The 16753-nt window shown below is 37.8% G+C and overlaps 1 protein-coding gene across 1 annotated transcript in view; it reads left to right on the plus strand.

The window, feature by feature from the left end:
* Positions 1 to 15699, plus strand: part of LOC104686818 (V-type proton ATPase subunit S1) — a 51752-nt gene extending 36053 nt beyond the window's left edge. Inside the window, exons 7-10 of the mRNA XM_010395516.4 lie at positions 2426 to 2667; positions 3254 to 3307; positions 10023 to 10260; positions 14986 to 15699. Coding sequence (XP_010393818.3) covers positions 2426 to 2667; positions 3254 to 3307; positions 10023 to 10260; positions 14986 to 15195 — 744 coding nt within the window. The 3' untranslated portion in view covers positions 15196 to 15699. The remainder of the gene's footprint in view (positions 1 to 2425; positions 2668 to 3253; positions 3308 to 10022; positions 10261 to 14985) is intronic.
* The last annotated feature ends 1054 nt before the right edge of the window (positions 15700 to 16753 follow it).

Genomic DNA, 16753 nt, shown 5'->3' on the forward strand with positions numbered 1-16753 from the left:
GATTAGGTGAAGGAGAAGGGCACACTAAATAACAGAATTAAATATAGTTTAATGATTGGCAATGCTTCCACGATGTATTGTTCCTAAATAATCTAATTTGATTTACAGTAATTCAGTGTAAATGTAATCCATTTGTCAAGGAAGTGTCTTGTAATTTATAGTTTAGCACGAAATATATGTCATCAGAGAATGATTTTAATTCAGTAAGCTCATGTTTGTGCAGCAACAAAAGAAAAAGAAAATGTTCCTTGAACAGCAAAGCAGGGACATAGTGGATTGCAGTCACCTGGAAGGAGCAACTGCTGCCCTCTGGTCTCCAGTGGGTCCCAGGCTGGGCTGTTTCAGAGATCCTCCTTCCAGCCTGAAGACTAAATTTTTTAAAATCTCTGATTTCGAGTGTGCTTAATTCACAGAATCACAGAATATGCTGAGTTGGAAGCAGATTGAGGGATCCCATTAGTGCTCATTTCCCCAAATTTTGGCACACTATCTCATTGCTCATCACTGGACACCCTGGTTTTGTGCCTTTCTCCCTTCCAAGCTCATTTAAAGCTTTGTTGTCAAGCCCCACAGTAGCTCCCGTGCTAGGGCTCCTTTTCCCCTCTGAGACAGGTGCATCCTGGCAGGTGTCAGTGGACCACGTGTTGAGTAGATCAGCCCGTGGTCAACAAACACAAAATTTCTCCACTGACTCCAGCTTCAGAGCCCTGCATTGACCTGATGGACCTGCCTATTCCTATCAAACTAGTGGATTTTTTTGTTCCTGAAAGCCCTTCTTTCCAGGTTTACAATCTTTTGATTCATATGCTTTCTGAGAGAGAGAAGGGAATCTCTATGTAAGAGCCTCATGGCAAAGTACTGCTCAGAGAGCAATAGAAATAAAGCTGTAGTCTTATGATTATATTTTAATAGCATTCTTTTTATTTTAAGGTACTTCAGCCTAATCCCCCAAGTTATCCCAATCACAGTATCCAATGTAGCATTCTTTTCAGCTGTTAGCAGGTGGTTTTTAAAGCCCTCTTTAGATGATACATGGGGCCCACATAGTGAAGTCAATAGTTAGACAGGATATAATTTAGACTTCAGCTTTTCCTCTCAGTTTGAAATAAAATGATTACATTTCAGGAAAGCCTAAGGCAAGATTTAAAGTTTTATATCAAAAGCTGAATATTTTCTTTTGTTGTACCCTGTTCTTTTTAAGAAAATGGTATTCATTTAAAATAATGCTTGTTCTGATGTATTTGAAAAGGCACTACTCTGAATTGAAAAGAAATTCATAAAGTATGCACGTATGGGAGGGGACGATTGCATTCTTTACTGGAGCATGTAGTCAGAGGGTTTTAATGGAGCCCATTCTGCTTAACTGATAGAATGAGGTACCTGCAAAGACGAGCTGTAAGTAACAGATGGCCAGTGGTGTTTACAGAGCAGCCATTAAGGTGACAGAACCTTCTGGGGCTCCTCTCCACATCCAGGTTATAAAGTGATATTATAGTCTCTATTTCAGACCAGAAAATGGTCCTTGACTGTCTTTAAACCCATGGAAAGTAGTTCTGGGCAATAGCTCCACCTAATTACAGTTCTTGTAACCGTTGTGATGCCTTTCATTTCTTGTACCCTAAAGTTATACAAGGGTAGAGGCCACTTGTAGCATACAAAGTTGTAAAGCTGACATGGGACTCAAAAATAGGTGGAATATCCCAAATATGAATTGAATAAGAAATGAGGAGTAAGATAAGAACAGGTAAGGTTGCTTTAACTGTTGATATCCGTGGGGCTGCTTTACCAAGGACGCCCTGGGCACATTTTTTAAAAGCATTACCTACTAAATGTAATTCCTGGAAATATCCTAAAAGCAGATGTGTCTCTTGTAGGAGTTCAACACATCAGCCAAATGAGGAAAGGTCTTCTTTTTCCAGAAGCCATCAGAAGAGTCTAAAAATAAGTTTGCTGTAGCTAAGTAGACTGCTCTCATGCTTGTTAAAATGGAAGACTGCAAAAACCATTATTGTTGCTTAAGGGAAGAGTGTCACTGAACTAGCAAGTTGAAATTTTCTTATGATTGTATTGCAGAAAAAAACCTTAAATTTCTTTCAGTATATTCTTCTGGGGAAAAAAAATAATTCTTCTACCTGTTAGCACAAATCAATACTACTATCTTAAGGCAACACTACCAACATGGTTTACATTCATTTGCCTGAATTCCGTGGTCCTTGTTTTCACGTGTGGATACTTGGCCATAGGAACCTAGGTTAACATTACCTCATTAGCCTTCACACCACCAGTTAAACAAACAGACAATAATAAATATTGAGGTTGATTGGGGGTTTAAGACTGGGTGCTCATGGTACAGAATGGTGAAGGGCTGTTTTCAATTGAAATTACTCTTACAAAGGGATGAATTGTTAATGTGCTGTTATTCCAGATTTCTAGAAGAACTGATGTGGTGACAGAATTAAGACGACAATTAATGGCTGCTGAGGAAGAAGACAGTTTATCATATCCTCCTCTGAATGTGACCACTGGAAACCATACATGCATCCTTTTTTATGCTAGTAATTTCAGCCTCAAAGCCAGCAGTTCAGTTTTAATAGATTTGACAAATGCAACATTTGTAACACAGAATGTGGATATTTCTGCCTCTGAGTGCTCAGACAGCAACACAACGTGAGTAGCACAAGAAATTTCACATCATTATGCGTGCGATTCTGAAAACTATCAGAAGTGTTTCAATGTAAAATTAGTGCTATTTTAATTTTCTTCTTCTAAAGCATCCAAAATTTTAAAAAAAAATTGTATTCTTAGAAGAAAAAAGTTAAGACCACAAAAATTGTTCAGAAGAGGCCTCTTAGTTTCAGTCTTTTTCTTCTTATGTTCCTTACTTCCTTGTTTGTTTGTATTTGATCCAGACAGGTTTCCCTGTGTCTGATCTCACAGTCACAAAAATCTCCACTGGCATTAATGAGATCATAACTTCATTCTCTTGAAGGGGAGTATTGCCAGTTAGGAGGTAGTAATTCAGCTATAAGTACATTAGTGAAACATGATCTCTGTTTTCCTTTACTTTGAAGCACCTGCTCTTGGGTAAATAAAACCCTAGAAATATTTAGTCATATTTTTCTGTGTACTGAACCTTTGCTATATGACTTCTGTAATTGCCTACTGATTTAGAATATTCCCTCAAATTGAAATGTCACAATGATCTAATTTAAGCTGACTACTCTAACATTAAAAATCTGTTTCTTATTCTTAGACTGTCATTAAAATACACAAAACCAGTGAATGGAATCAGCAGCCTAGAGATAAGGTAACTTACGATTTATTTTAAATAGCTCTTTTGTGGTTTACAATGCCTGTTAATAAATTAGGAGCAAAAAAAAAGGGGAGGAGTTAAATGAAGATATTATTGAATTTGTTATTTTCTTTCTCTTCTGAGGAGTCACTATGCAGGAAAACAATAATACAGTCTTTATACAGAGAATATATTCATGTGCTCAGGCAAAGTTCTGAAAAAATATTGTAGGCAAACGTCCATACTGTAAGGTACTGGTATATGCAGCTTCCTGTTTTACTGATAGGATCGGGCCACAGTCCTCTCTCAGGTGAATCTAATTGTGATTTGTAAGAACCTCTAGCAGCTGAAGTCTACCTGCATAGCCAGGGCTGTATTGAGTACTAATGTGGATTGCCAGTGCACTCTATTAGTGCTAGCTTGTGGTTAATGAGGGGTGCAAAAAGTCTTAAAAAGTCCTTTTTGCTCCATGGATGCAATACAAGACTGTATTTCTCCTACCATGACAAGAGGGAAGAAAAGCTAGGGAATTGGAAGACCTGTGAAGAAAAATCAAAGGGAGAACCATGGAATCATTTGTGTTGAAAAATATCTCTGTGATCATTGAATCCAACCTTTAACCCAGTGCTGCCAAGTCCACCACTAAACTATGTCCTAAGTGCGACATCTTTTAGATATCTTCAGGGATGGAGACAAAGCCACTTCCCTGGGCAACCTATTCCAAGGCTTGGCAACCCTTTTGCTGAAGAAATTTTATCTAATATTCAACCTAAACCTCCCTGGTGCAATTTGAAGCCATTTCCTCTTGTCCTGTGGCTTCTTACTGGGGAGACAAAACGAACCCCCACCTCACTACAACCTCCTGTCACGTTATAGAGAGTGATAAGGCCCGCCATAAGCTTCCTCATCTCCAGGCTAAATACCCCCAGCTCCCTCAGCCCCTCCTCATAGGACTTGTGCTCCAGATGCCTCCCCAGCTCCATCGCCCTTCTCTGGACAAGCTCCAGCCCCTCAATGTCTTTCTTGGAGTGAGGGGGCCCAGAACTGGACACAGGATTTGAGGTGTGACCTCACCAGTGCCAAGTACAGAGGGACAATCACTGTCCTGGTCCTGCTGGCCGCACTGTTGCTGATCCAGGCCAGGATGCCATTGGCCTTCTTGACCACTTGGGCACAGGCTGAGTCATGTTCAGCTGCTGTTGACCAGCACCCCCACGTCCTTTTCCAGTGGGCATCTTTGCAGCCACTTTGCCCTGAGCCTGTAGCGCTGCCTGGGTTTGTTGTGACCCAAGGGCAGGACCTGGCACTTGGCCTTGTTGAACCTGATACCATTGGCCCTGGCACATCAATCCAGCCTGTCCAGATGAATGCTCAAGTGAATAAATGCCATTATTTACACTGAGACAGAAGGACATCCTGTGTTTAGGTAAAAGGACCCCAGAAGAACTTGTGTAGAGGAGAGTCAGTGATGTGTTTGAAGTAGTATTCAGAGTGCATAGAGACACTTGCAGTCATTATCAGAGATCATGACAGGTGGCAAAAAACCAGACTTAAACTGTTATTTAGCATCTCCCTTCTCCCTCAAACATCTAGAGCTTCGTGGAAGAACATAATGTACAGATAAGATTGCTGTTAGTATAGTATTTTTACTTTTTTTACTATTAAAGTTAGCTGTGTATAGGATCCCAGAGACTTGTCCTTGGTGATGGTGTCAAGCATGTCTTGGTCTCAATATTGTGAATTATCAAAGGGACATGTTCCCTAAACACCATGGGGAATTAAAAAAATATTTTCCTTGGATCCCATTCAAAAAATACTGATCTCAAACCAAGACTATACCCAAGTTGTATTTTTCCTTTTACTACAAATCCCAAAATACCACTTTCTCTGGTGCTGCCATGATGCACTTGTGTCTGCTCTTTACTGCTCCTGTCCCACTCTGATAGAGACAGACCCTCCAAAACACTGCTCTGATTCTCATTCTTCATCTTTACATATCCTAGCACAAGTCTTAGCTGGTCTGCTGTAATTTCTTTCTCTATGAATGAATCTGGTTGTTTCCTACTTTTGTCCTGAATATGGCTGTCCTCAGCATAATATCATCCTTTCTAGTAAAATTAGAGTTCCAACAAAATAGTGTAATTCATAAAGCATCCTATGGAGCATGGCACTGTGCTTCAAAACTAGTTTACTGCTAGATCTTAAAGGTGTTGTTTCTTCAGCAGTCAAAAGGCTTCACTTAACTGTACAACAGCAAATTGCAAACCTTGAGACACTACTATAGAAACAAAATCCTCTGAAACATTTATCTTAGATTTTGTTTGCTGCAGCTGGCAGAAGATCAAATGTGATGTTAGTACACACATGGATTTAGTGAGGATTATTTACGTTTAGCCATCTGTTTATTAAAAGAATTATGATTTTAATTAGTTATTGGATGAAAAATTTAATGTGGTCATGAATCTGAGTTGCATCTGGAGAGAAGAAATTTGAAGCAACTCTGCAGACAGACTAACTGTAATTTAAAGAAAAATAGTACAAAAGGTGAATGGTTCACATTTTCTTTCTTTTTCAGGAAAAATTTTTCTATCCTTTAAGCCTGTTGTAGTAGAAGTAGAAATACTCACAAAGTCTTTCTTGACCTGTGCTTCTACTTGAACACATTATAACTAAATACCAAAATGCATAAACAGCCATTGAAGCTGGAATAAGAAACTCAGGCTCCACAATAGGTGAGGATTTGAAAAGATAGCTCAGGTAAGGTCCTGAACGTTGTCATGCCCAGCAAGTAAGAGTAGCATAGGCTGGCTGTGTTTTGCAGAATTTGATTTATTCCATTGGTCCATGTGTGATCCAGGTTTTTAATAGACCTTCAGGGCATTTAAACACAAATATGTCTAAATCGATGAATTTTTATGTATGACACAGGTGCTTAGAAATGTAAAATGGAATAGAGGAAGAATGTAGGGAGTAGCTTCCAGGGTAACCATTTCGTGAACCTTCACCATGCATTGGCCTGTGTGTGGGAGGTAGAGAGTGACTGCTTCTGTATTGCTTTTTTCCCCTCTTCCCTTTGCTTATTAAGCTGTCTTTATCTTGACCTACAAGTTTCCTCATGTTTGCTCTTTCTGTTCTCCCCCCTGTCCTGTCGACGATGGGAAATGAGCAAACAGCTAAACGTGTGCTTGGCTGCTGGCTGGTATCAACCTCTAACACCTCAGAGCCTTTATAAATTAAAAATAATTCTAAAGACTCACCTGTTTATTTGTAGTTTTCTGTTGGATTGTCACTTGATGGGACAATAGTGTCATTTTAGGCCTCTGTTAGCTACCATAATACAGTATTGCATGCTATATAATGCAAATAATAAGATACATGGAACAGAACCAGAACAAGCTATTGACTTTTTTCATGATTTGCTAACACTTTATTCACCTTCTGTATCTCAGTATGTCTCTTGTCAAGAGCTTCCATAGACATACATTACAACCTCTGTTTTCCCCTTTTGGTTCATTTTGATTACATTTCTTGATCAAGATTACTCCTTGGTAAGATCATGGTCTGCCTTCACAAACAGGACACAAGCAGGGCAAAGAGGTGGAAGGAACAGAGCTGAGAGCCATGACTTCACTTTTTGCCTCTGTGAAGGCCATTTACTTAAGTGTAGGAGAGCTTATCTTGAAGACAGAAAGTGAGGCCAGAGAGGACCATATTCAGGTAGCTCAGTTTATTAATCAATAAAAGAGGTTCTAACTTCAGCAGCATGAGCGGGATCCAGACTCTACCCCCCTTATCAGCACCAGTCCATGCCCACGTACGAGCAGCTGGTCATATCCCACCTCCCACTTACAGCTGCAACTGCTGCTTCAGCCTGTGCACACACACAGCTGTCACCTCCCTCTCCCTCTCTGTAGCAAAAGTTACAGTTTTATTCATCCTCCTGCTCTTGCACTGGGAGATGAGCTGTTAGGGAGTGGCTGTAGAGTGTTGTGATAGTTTTAGAAAAGGAAGCTGCTGCTGCAGCAGGAGTGGGAGCAGTGGGAAGTAGTTCTTTGCTGGAAGAAGCACCATCTCAGCTCTCTCATAAACTGATCCAGCTGTTTGAGCACTTGTCTGTCATTTTCTCTGGGAAAAAGTGTCCAAGTGAATGGAAGTGTAGAGCATTAGTATTCCAAACTTACATTGATACATACTTGACTGCTGTTGTTGCTCAGTGTATAGAACAGAATAGAGCTGACCCAAAAAAACATGTTTTAAATTCTTTTGCTTAACAGTTGTGTTTCTCTTTGAATCTTTGAAACAGTAATACTAGCTATCTTCTGCTTCAGAAATACCTCTGCTTGTAATGATTAGCCACATGAGACATGATCAGTGGTGGTGGCATTCAGAGTTCATACAGTTATCTGGCACAAAGGGAACCTGGCCCATGACCAGGAGTTTTCTGTGCCACCATACATAAAGTACATAATGTCTCTAATGTACATAATTGTCTCTAATGTTTAACACGAACGTAACATTTCCTTAAAAAGCCAAAGTACTTTCAGTTCTGCAGATAAAACCTTTGTTCTCTCTCTGCTCTGTATGATTAATTTGCTATAATGTGCTCCTTCTATTTGCTATCCACTCATTTGAGAAAATGTTAATGAAGTAATTCTATAGATTTTTGTTTTTTGAATGTCTTTTTTTCTTGTAATTTAATGAACTATAGTTACATCAGTTATCAGTTAAGTGTGTGCTTGTTGGAGGCTATTCACTGTTAGTTGTTTGGGAAAATGCTAAAGATAAGAGCCTGTATTACTAAGTTAACTGTGCTCAACTAGTTAACCAATTAGAATATTAATTCCCGTAAGTCTGCAAGTAACACAACATTTTAGTCTGGTGTAATGTGGAGAGATAGTATTCCCTTTCACTCACGTACATGGCCTTATAAAACTTTTTGTTCATATGGTCAGTTTACAAGGAATTTCCTTCTTCACCACTTTTCTCATCTTACCAGCAAATGTACAGACCAAACCGGCCTCTGTGGTTGGCATAAACATTTAAGTAAGCTTCTCTGTGTTTACAACTGGCTTTCAGCTAGTGCCTCTAGCATTGCTACTGGGACACCATGGAAATTCTGTTCAGATTGTACTGTAAATCAGGAAAAGGTTTCTTTCTTCTAGCAATAATATCAAAGTTTTAATTTTGTAACTGTGTAAGAATAGAATATTTTCTATATATATTTGTGAATGTGGACTGGATGGAATTCAAATTTTTTTTTCTTTTTCACTGATGCTTGCAGCTGAATGTTTTATGGATAGAATGGCTCAGGCTTAAAACATAAGGAATGCCATAAGACAAAACATCCTTTGCTCACTTCAATGACACTGTGTTCTAGAATTCCTTCCGAGCATTTTGAAATTCTTGAGGATTCTGAAGTTATATGAATGGCCACAGATTATTAATATTTAAAAAAAAAAAAAGTATAATTTGTGGTTAGATTCTATGTTGTGTGGTTGACACAATATTGAAAGTAACTAATTTGAGCAAACAAGCAATACTCTACAGAGAGAATATTCTTTCTATATACATATACCCTATAGAACATAAAATAGTCTATATTGTGACACATTTAAGATGACTGTACTTTTTTTTCAAACCAATCATAATTGCATCTAAGTTATTACTTCGTATTTTAAAGTCAACATACAGTGTTACCCATTGTGGATAGACATATTAGAAAACTTAATTTTGTAGCAAGTCTCATTTATTGCTAAATAGATTTCTCTTCTAAATCTTTTGTGGCTATCAATAATCGAAAGAAATCATCAGCAAACTATATAGAGGTACACTTGCATTGACCAAGTAGGGTTAAAGTATTAAAAAATGTACACTAAGGAGAAAGGTTTATAATTTCCTTATGAAATAGCTTGAATGCCTAAAAGTAACAGTATAAAAAGTGGCAAAGATTAGCACATAGTCCTGATCTGTAAAGGATCAGGATGTACTTCTGGATGTCTGTATTGTTCAATTCTCAATTGTTTCTGTTGGGAGCTGTTCAGACTGCATTGGTAGTAACACACACATAAATTCCATGATTATAAACTGCTGGATACTGCTGCAATACCACACATACACAGACGCTTTCAAAATAAGAAAATACTTTTTTGCGCCTAGCCTACTTCCAATTGTGAAACTAGAGCTGACAATCCCTCCCAACCCTCCAGTTAGGCAAAACTGTCTTCTACATCAAATTCAGACCTTTGCAAAGGAAATTGCCGTTTAGGCATTTGAGCTAAGAAAGAATTGCAGTGATAAATTAGAATGGCTATCATGCTTGTACCTATCATAAAAGCAATTTTCCAAAAATCCCATGAAGTGTTTATTCAGAGGCACTGCAGTCTTACTGACACTTTCTCAGCTTCTCCTCCTCTGGTTATAAACTGTTGGTAACTGATGAAATATGGCGCTGGCAGAGGCCCTTGAAGAATGAAATTGCGTTTGCTTCTTGCCTGCCACAGTTGTAAGAAAGCTGTGCTTGTGAGATGAAACTCTCAGTAGTAAACACATTCACAGAATGTCTTCACTTCTCAACCATCTTAATGACATGGGAGGCCATGTCATCATCAGCTGTGATGTTTGCAGCCAGCAGTAGTGAACCTTTATCTGCCACCAGTACTTTATCAAATGTATATTAATTTTTTTCCTTCTAACCTTTTGACTTCTTTTTTTTTTTGTCCTCTGTTCCTAGGTTTTTAATGAACAACAAGTTCTATGAAGGCTCCGCCAGAAAATGGTCCACTTTAGATTCAGTTGAGATTGTACAAGATGGAGAAAAGCTTGCTAAATTTAATGTTTCTGCTATCTCTGCCCCTGCAGAGTATTCATTTCATTGTCAGCTGGTGGGAACAAGCAATCTCTGTCCTGCAAGGCTAGTTCCATCCAATGATGAGGCAAAAAATTGGGATGTTTTCATTTCCAAGTTGCAAGTGAGTATGCATTGCCATTTCAGAGACAACTCCAAGAACTTTTACTTACTATTGTAGGTGTTGAATGACACACATTCAAAATCCCCTTACCTTCATTTCAGCCTGGGGGGAAACGTAAAAGAAAAGCTGTTCCTCTAGGTGAGCTATTTGGTAGAGGGGTACAAAAGATGCCAGTTGCTGAACAAGGAGAACATGAAAGCACAGCTTTGAAAAACAAAACTATGAAGTTGTCCACAGGAAAGAAAAACCAATTAAACCAAATGCGCTTAATCAGGCAAAGAATGACTAAGTCCTCATGCCTGTTTAATGAATTGGGCTGCTCTTGGAAACAGGGGCCTCTTAGGTGGGTGGCTTTATGCTGCTTACTTTGTTTTTATTTGATTTCTTGGCACTTTGTTTACCCAGGAAAGTATAGCTCAGTGTGGCTGCTGTTTTCAGTGACATGGACTGTCGGTACTCCTGCAGCTGGAAACAAAGCCCAGTGCAACTAAATTTAATGGGAGGTTTGCCATGGACTTCAATCAGGAATGGTACTAGGTCCTGCGTGGCCCAGAAGGAAAGCAGCTGGCTTTTTTTGAATGAAAACAAAGCTTTTCTGCATATTTATTACAGTAGTACAGACTACATATGTGAGGTGTAGATGATTACACCTTTACTATTTTGAACTTTGTTCTTGACTTCAGAGAAACAACAACATTTATATCTTAAAACAATATTGCACTAAAGGATCTCTTTGATGAAAGAGATCATGAAGATAATAGGAATAATTCCAAACTGTACTCTATTTGTCAAACATGAGCTAACCTCATGATAACTGGATACAAATGCTGATATAATTGTATTTATAATTCTGATAACAAACCAAATCTCAATAATCTGACTCTAGACTTAACATTTCTGCTTAAACAATGGAAATCTCAAAGAAAGAGCATTGGTGCTTAGATTTATTTTGCACAAATTCCAGTATCAAGTCTCACCATTTTTTGAGAAACCATGTTGCAATACATACTAATGTTGTGAAGGTTCCTTATGATGGTATTTTTTTTGTAAAGGACTGAAAATACCATTGTCCATGCAACTGTACTTTGCCTAGTTAACTCTTTGGAGTTAGGCTTTTGCATCACTAAGATATGAAAGGACATGGCCTGTGGAATTACAAAGTGTTCACTTACCATCTGTCTTTTCCTTGAATTTCTATATTACTGCCTTCTTAAATAAGCCTTGCTCCAACTTTAGTAGGCATCCTTTCATTGTGGTCTTAACCAAGAGTAGAAGTAATAGGTTTCTCATCTTCCTTATTGATCTGGAACAGCAGCTGCTTCCACTGTCCAGACAATAGAACTTCCAATTCCTCTTGAGAAAGGGCTTTTTCTCTGATCATTTCCTAAAGATGGAACACAACGTAAAAACTCCCAGTCTGATTTTTTTCTGTTGTGTGAGAAAACAGAAGGTCATGATTCTGGGCTCATTTCCAAGTTCTATCTGACCTAGATCATACTTTTCCAGGTGCCTTCCACTGATACATACTGAAAGGTGATCTCAACATCAGTCTTGTTATTGCATAAGGTTTAGAAACCCCTGAACACTGTTGCATGGAAAAAAGCATGTGGGATGTGCTCAGTAGTTGCAGCCAGCACAAAATCTTGTTGCTGAAACTGAAGAACACGATTTTCATGTCAATGTTACGCAATGAATTAGAAACCAGGATCCAGTGCCAATCAAACTGGCACAATTGCACTTTGCAGTGCTGGCTGCTGGAAGCTAGATCACAGTAATAGAAGGACAGTCACAGCTACAGAGGGAAGCTTTGCACAGCTTGTTCCAAGGCAAGGTTGAACTGGTGTAGCCTTTTACTTCAGTTCTGGAGCTGCCTCACTCACTACCACTGAAGAAGCTCTGTGGGATGCTGTCCAGGCGTGCTCACAGCGTAGGATGTCACTACTCCTGTCTCACCATACCTGTACAGAGCACCAAAACTGCTCTGGGTTTAGTGGGGGTTTTGTTGGTTGTTGTTGCTACAGGAATGGTTGTTCTACCACGATACCTTTTGTCCTTTTGAGGATCTCATATTTGTCAAAGAGCTTAAAGAGGAGGCTGCCACCAAAAGCACTGCTTTTCTTTAGTATGTGTGGTTTAGAAGCACTTTGAAACCTATGAAAAACTGCCAAAAACTTTAAAATCAAGAATATTTGGATTCTTTGTAGCTAAAATATCTCAAAGTTCAAAAATTAGAAGTTTGGTGTGCATTTAAGAGCCATAAACCCAGCATATTTTGCTTGAACTTTTTGTCAAAGGTCATATGATGAGAAATGTCCGTTCAAAAATATTTAAAAACAGTAAATACAGACTTGTATAACAAAGACAAATGACTGGTCCAAACACTAAAATTAAGACTCCCACGGTGCAGAGGCCTATATACAAAAGGCTTTTGCATTCTTAAATACTAGAGAACCACGCGTAAGTATTTTTAACTTCTCTATATATGCTGCTAAGAGTCTCGTTATTATCTCCTGCCTGGTGTCTTAACACCCCCACAGAAAGGATAAAGCTTCAGAAAAACAATAAAATAACTCTGTGTATTCTTCATCTCCTGCCTAAAAGTAGACATAGCGTTTTAGGAATGTAGAATTGAATCTTTCACCTAGGCAGTTCAAGAAGCATAATGCTGTTTTTAAAAAAAAAAATAAAAGGAGAGGACCACTAGAATGAAAATAATAAATTTCAGTATTTCTGGCTCTAAATCAGGAGTGGCAAAGCTCTTCTAAATGGAATAAAGTACTTGTTAAGTACTTCAGAGAGTTCTTGTAAATGTGGTAAGAAGTGTGTATTGTCTTCTAGAATTTCAATCCGGTTTTTTGAACACAAATGACTTAAATTGTCACCTGCTTTCTGTTTTTATTGCCAGTAAGTCGTTCAAGCTACATTTCATGACTCCTATTTACATTCTCACTTGTGGTCAAAGCAGTGGCTTAACAAGAGAAGGCTTTTGCAATCACGTGTATTCTCTAAAACTGTGCAAACAGTTGTCCAGCCCTGCAGCTTACTTTCACTAATCCTGCTTTAATCAGAAGTCCGAGAACCTTTGATGAAAGCTGACAGTCTTTGTGAGTTAGCTACCATGATCTGACTTGTAAAGATTCTTCTACAAGGCCTAGAAAACGTTGAATTGCTAAAATTGTCTTCACATTATCTAAAGAGCCCTTAGTTCTTCATATAATAATAGTTTTATTAATCATCATTCTGGAAGGTACAGACATTGCTCATAAAACACATATTACATAAACATTAATTTTAGGCACCTGAGCCATGACTGAATGCAAACCCAGAGTGTTTACTGGTGTAGCATGGTGGATTTGTTCAGTTTGTACCAACACCTTTCCTAGGAAATACAAACTCTTTTATTACCACAAATAAACTAAAGCTTTCCATTTATTTTATTGTAAACCATAGAATAATCATGGAGTGGGAACACATAAAGGAAATCCATGATCTTCTGCTTTCTTGCTTATTGCCTGGTGGTAGAAGTGATTGAAGTAAAACAATCATTTTTTAAAATTTTTATTTGATAATATGTATAGAAAATAGTAATTTTTAACGTGTTGTTTCTTTACCAGTGGGTTTGTGATATTTGCTTTCCTTACACATCCATTTCAAAGATTCTGTAAATGCATAAGAATCCCAGTCTTCATTTTTCTTTATAAAATTTTTAAGAATGAATCAAAATGAGATCAGATGAATTCTTTCCTTCCTCTTCCTCCACCAGTTATGTTCCCTTCCTTCTGAAGGAATCGGTGCTTATGCCATTATGCGCGTTTGTAGAGGTGGGGATTGTCTTCCCTTTCTTCATAGTTTTCTAATCCTTTGACTGGTTTGAACAAAATTTCTAGAAAGTTAGTGGTCTCAAAGGCATTCAGTTTGTTGCTATTTTTGTACAATTGGGATCTAGGCAGAGAATATATCTCCAAATTTGTTGATTTTTCTGAGGAGAATTACATGGTTGGAGGTCAGTCAGTGGCAAACATTGAGAATTCAGTCAAAGCAGAGATATTACAAACTTCTCTAACTGCTTTTGAAAAGTTTATATAGGTTTCATAAGTTAATACACAACACATATCCCATACCTCAATAAAGCAAGCCTTCCCTTCTGCTCTGAGTCTTTGATGTCTAAGGAGGGAGGAAGAAAGATTTCACAACTTTTTTCTCCTTGAACTTTCACTAAAACTCAGCCAAAAAAGGTCATCTTTATTAGATGCATTTTAAAGTATGTTCCAGGAGTTTTGTTTGTCAAGGAGCTATGAGCTAAAACTGTCAGATTATTTCAACAAATGTCATGATCTGAGCAGCCTTAACTCTCATGCCTTTGAGTGCTTTGAGTTTCCTGGTTCTGAAGTGGTCATTGAGCCGATGATCAATGAATACTGATATGCTGATTATGTGACTGCAGAATACTGATCACATGTCCCCTGTGGGACTTTACTTCTAAAAGTAATACAAATTTCTGAAGTGGGAAACCTACTTCTTACCAAAGAAATGGATTCTGCATCTTTAATTTCCTGGGTGAAAAGGAGATTGTTTTGCAGAGGATTTTGTTCTCACTCTTTTTTTAATGGGCAGAGTATAATAGTTAAAAGGTGTGGGTTTTTGTAATTACCACGTATATCCTGAAAGTAGGGACTACGCCCCATGCTTAATTGCACTCATCTGTCTACCTTTCTTCATTTTCAGATTCAAGGCTTCAACATTATAAACAACCAGTTTTCCTACGCAAGTGACTGTACAGGTTTCTTCACTCCTGCAATCTGGATGGGCTTGGTAACATCTATAATTTTACTATGGATCCTGACCTATGGAATCCATATGATCATGCAGCTCACAACAAACAACAGATTTGATGATCCCAAAGGTCCAGCTCTGTCAGTTCCTCAGACAGAATAGCCATGGATTGACTTAATGACACTGTGGCTTTTCCTGGTCTGATGTTTATGATTTTTATAACCTTTTTACTTCATATATATATAACTTGAAAAGATACCATAGGAAAATCAGATAATTAACCTACATATAAAAGTGATCCTTATGTTTGGCAACAATAATAATTCTATTTGTTATTACGATCATTTGTTAACAGCTTTTTGTGTTAAGGTTCTGAAGTGAGGCTGTAGAGGTTATTACTGTCTCTGGCTATTAGAAAGGCCATTCAAAACTTCCTTCAGATTAACTTTTATTGACAAAGAAAGCATACCACAACATAGATAACTGGGAAGGATAAAATATTGTTGATGAGAAGCTATATATTGAAAATACTGGTATCTCTAAAGGCTCTTCAGTAAATGTCATGATGATGCTACAACTTAAGAAATTTTAACTGTGTTTTGAAATTTTATCTCTTGAGTAAAACATCCAGAAATGTACAGAAGTAATAAAGTGTAAGTCACTAAATAGATGGTCCTGAGAAGTCCTTTCAAAATACATTACTTTGTTCAGATGTGGTATCATGAAGGAGAAGGGTTAGATTAAAGTTTGGCTTCCATCTAATGTTATCTTATGCTTGTGAGAATTAGATTGAGTAACGCTGACTTGTGTTTGCTTTAGCCATGGACAGCTGATGGGGTTCTAGGCAAGATAGGTCCTTGTCCAAACAGATCACAAAATGAGATTTGGTGTCATGGCAGTGAATGCAAATTTCAGGTTCAGAACCTATTATGATTCAATGTGCCGGTGCAGAGAGCATCTAACAGAGATAAGGTCATTTTCTTAGCCTCCTCCATTTTCCAGGCATCTTTGGAGAAGTTATGAAGTTCATACAAAAAAAAAAGGAAAACTAGTACATAAAATTGTTAGAAGCACTGTGATAATGTACTGTTTAAGTCTGAGCATTTTATGGTCATCTCAGTGCTTCTAGAAGCCTGAAAACATTCACAGTGTGCTGTGTTCTTCTGCAATTAATAGAAACACTATATCTTCTAATTGGGTAATCTGATTATGGAGTGAATTACTAAATTTTATTAAGAACAAGGAAACAGTAAAAGAGCAATGGTAAAATCGCAAAAAAAGGTAAAAATAAGGCTTTTATTCTTTCTTCTGGTATGTTTTGTTTTGACTGGGCATGTTCAATTAGTAGTTAAAAAAAAAAAGGCATTTGGACAAAATTACATTTGTGAAATGAGAAAAAATGTAACTTTTCTGATCCTGTACAATGAAACAGAGGAAAGACAGTTGGAATCAACTATTTAACTAGACAGACAATAGTTTCTATTCATCATTTCTGGGTGTCACACTTTTATTATGCAGTCCAAAAAGTACATTAAATGCTGTCTGAAGCTATTCCTTCTGAATCAGTCAACCCTGACCTAGAAAACAAAAGGAAAGTGTCATATAACTAGCAGAGGTGTCTCCTGTGCTGTAATATTTTTCCCAAATGCTTTTCAGAACCTCAGAGAATGCATTTGATCTACACAAAGCCTCTGTGTTAGAAAGGCGTATTTTCTTTGCA

Source organism: Corvus cornix, chromosome 1A (genome assembly GCF_000738735.6).
Source record: "Corvus cornix cornix isolate S_Up_H32 chromosome 1A, ASM73873v5, whole genome shotgun sequence".
Classification (NCBI taxonomy): Eukaryota; Metazoa; Chordata; class Aves; order Passeriformes; family Corvidae; genus Corvus; species Corvus cornix.